At 42.1% G+C, this 2,377-nt stretch overlaps 1 protein-coding gene across 1 annotated transcript in view; it reads right to left on the bottom strand.

Moving 5' to 3' along the window:
• The window catches only part of LOC101861110, a gene marked incomplete in the record, with an annotated part of 15,697 nt that overhangs the window by 6,958 nt on the left and 6,362 nt on the right, over positions 1–2,377 (bottom strand). The window contains 2 exon segments of the mRNA XM_013080421.1: positions 229–408; positions 2,206–2,342. Of these exon segments, the coding sequence (XP_012935875.1) occupies positions 229–408; positions 2,206–2,342 (317 nt within the window).

Genomic DNA, 2,377 nt, shown 5'->3' on the forward strand with positions numbered 1-2,377 from the left:
AGAGAGAGAGAGAGAGAGGGAGAGAAAGTGAGGGTGTAGAGATATGAATAGGGAGATAGATAGATAGGTAGAGAGAGAGATGGTGATAGATAGATAGACAGACAGACAGATCGACCGACAGACAGACAGACAGACAGACAGACAGACAGAGACAGAGACAGAGACAGAAACCGAGACAAAGAACACACATACACCATATAAGACCTGCAATGACCACACACCCTAAACTGCACAGTGTCCCCAACAAAAAAAGGCCCCTCGGTTACAGCGTCCACCTCCGATAAGGTGGCCCAGGCGGTGTCCTTCATGTCGTCAAACACAGGCTGGCTGAGGTAGTCCCGTTCCCATGGAGACAGGAGGTCACTGGGCGCAAAGGCCATGAGACGCTGGTCGTTGAAGGCTCCACAACTAGGAGGTGTTGGTAAGGGAAAGGTTTATTTCACACCAACATCAACGTGATTTTGTAAAGGTAATAATTCAATTTACAAGCGTTCCAAGTGCCGTAAAACTGTTACTAAAACAATCTAATTTTCGGCACTCATATGACCTAATTATGCGGCAAGTGCTGTAAAACTTTTACTAAAACTAAAAACTCTCTTGTGTAACTCCTCTAATCTTCGGCGCTTATATGGCCTAATCGTGTTGCAAGTGCTGTAAAACTTTTACTAAAACTAAAAACTCTCTTGTGTAACTCCTCTAATCTTCGGCGCTTATATGGCCTAATCGTGTTGCAAGTGCTGTAAAACTTTTACTAAAACTAAAAACTCTCTTGTGTAACTCATCTAATCTTCGGCCCTTGTATGGCCTAATCGTGTTGCAAGTGCTGTAAAACTTTTACCAAAACTAAAAACTCTCTGGTGTAACTCATCTAATCTTCGGCCCTTGTATGGCCTAATCGTGTTGCAAGTGCTGTAAAACTTTTACTAAAACGAAAAACTCTCTTGTGTAACGCCTCTAATCTTCGGCGCTTATATGGCCTAATCGTGCTGCAAATGCCATGCATAAAACGCTGACTAAAACAATCAAATTTTTGGCACTTGCATTATGATCTAATTGAAGGGGTTATTTCAATAACGTGCCTACGTCACACTAGGGAAGTTTTGAGAAAAAGGCCAAAAACTGTTTCTCGTTCATATAGTATTGCACTGGGAAAGGCGAGATAAAACATAGGACGTAGCTCTGAAAATCAAAGATACAGTCCCCACAAAGGCTGACAGGGTGCAGTCCCCTTTCTTTTATCATCCTATTCAAAAACGTGGGTGGTTGGCGGGTGCTCTGGTGTGGTTTGCTTCTTCTTTCCTATCAAACATCTATCGCCCTTATCTCCCCTCCTTCTTTTTTATGTTTGTTACTCTCTTGTAACACCTCAAATCTTCTGGCGCTCGTATGACCTTATGCAGTTGCGAGTGCCGCAAAACCTCTACTAAAACTAAACATAACTATTCAAAAATCTCCATTTTCGCTGAAAAATTGACTTAGGCACGTTATTGAAATGACCCCTTCAATTGTGTTTGCACCTGCCACAAAACTCTCACTAAAACTAGTATGCGGTGCCCATTGGAGGATCGGATCGGTTCGGGTCGGTTCGGTTTCTGTTGGCTTCAGTGCACACTATAAATAGACCCAGAGCCCAAACCGACTCACGACGCTCAGCCTTGAAAACGAACGGTCTTTATTGAAGGTCGTCATCGGCTTTGTTTTGTCGGTTTTGTCGGTAATGTCGGTTTTGTTTGCTTTGTTTCTCCTGTGGGGGCCAGCCCCAATCCGATAAATTCAACGATACCAATTAAACCGATAAAAACCGACAAAACCGATAAATTCAACAAAACCAATAAATTCAACAAAACCAAGAAAATCGACAAAACCGATATATACAACAAAACCGATAAATTCAACAAAACCAATAAAACTGACAAAACCAATAAAATCAACAAAACCACACAAAAAAACCCAACAAAACCGATAAAACTAATTTAACCAAAGAAACTGACAAAACCGATAAAACTAATTTAACCAAAGAAACTGACAAAACCGATAAAATCGATAAATTCAACAAAACCGAGAAAATCGACAAAACCGATAAAACTAATTTAACCAATGAAACTGACAAAACCGACATACCCGATAAAATTGAAAAAAAAAAAGAAAACCGATCCGAACCGATCCTCCAATGAGCACCGCCTATAACAAGACAGAGAGACTCACTCCGAGGCCAGGTTCATCCTCCTGAAATCTGCGTCCAGCGTCTTGAGGCCAGGGCTGACAGATCGCCAGTATGACGTCATGTTCTTGTGGACATCGGCACAGGCTGGGTTTTTGGACACCGACCTGGCCACCCAGTGCTGGGGACGTTGTTGGTTGTGTGGTTCTTATTTTT

The sequence above is a fragment of the Aplysia californica genome, unplaced genomic scaffold, assembly GCF_000002075.1.
Source record: "Aplysia californica isolate F4 #8 unplaced genomic scaffold, AplCal3.0 scaffold00085, whole genome shotgun sequence".
Lineage (NCBI taxonomy): Eukaryota > Metazoa > Mollusca > Gastropoda > Aplysiida > Aplysiidae > Aplysia > Aplysia californica.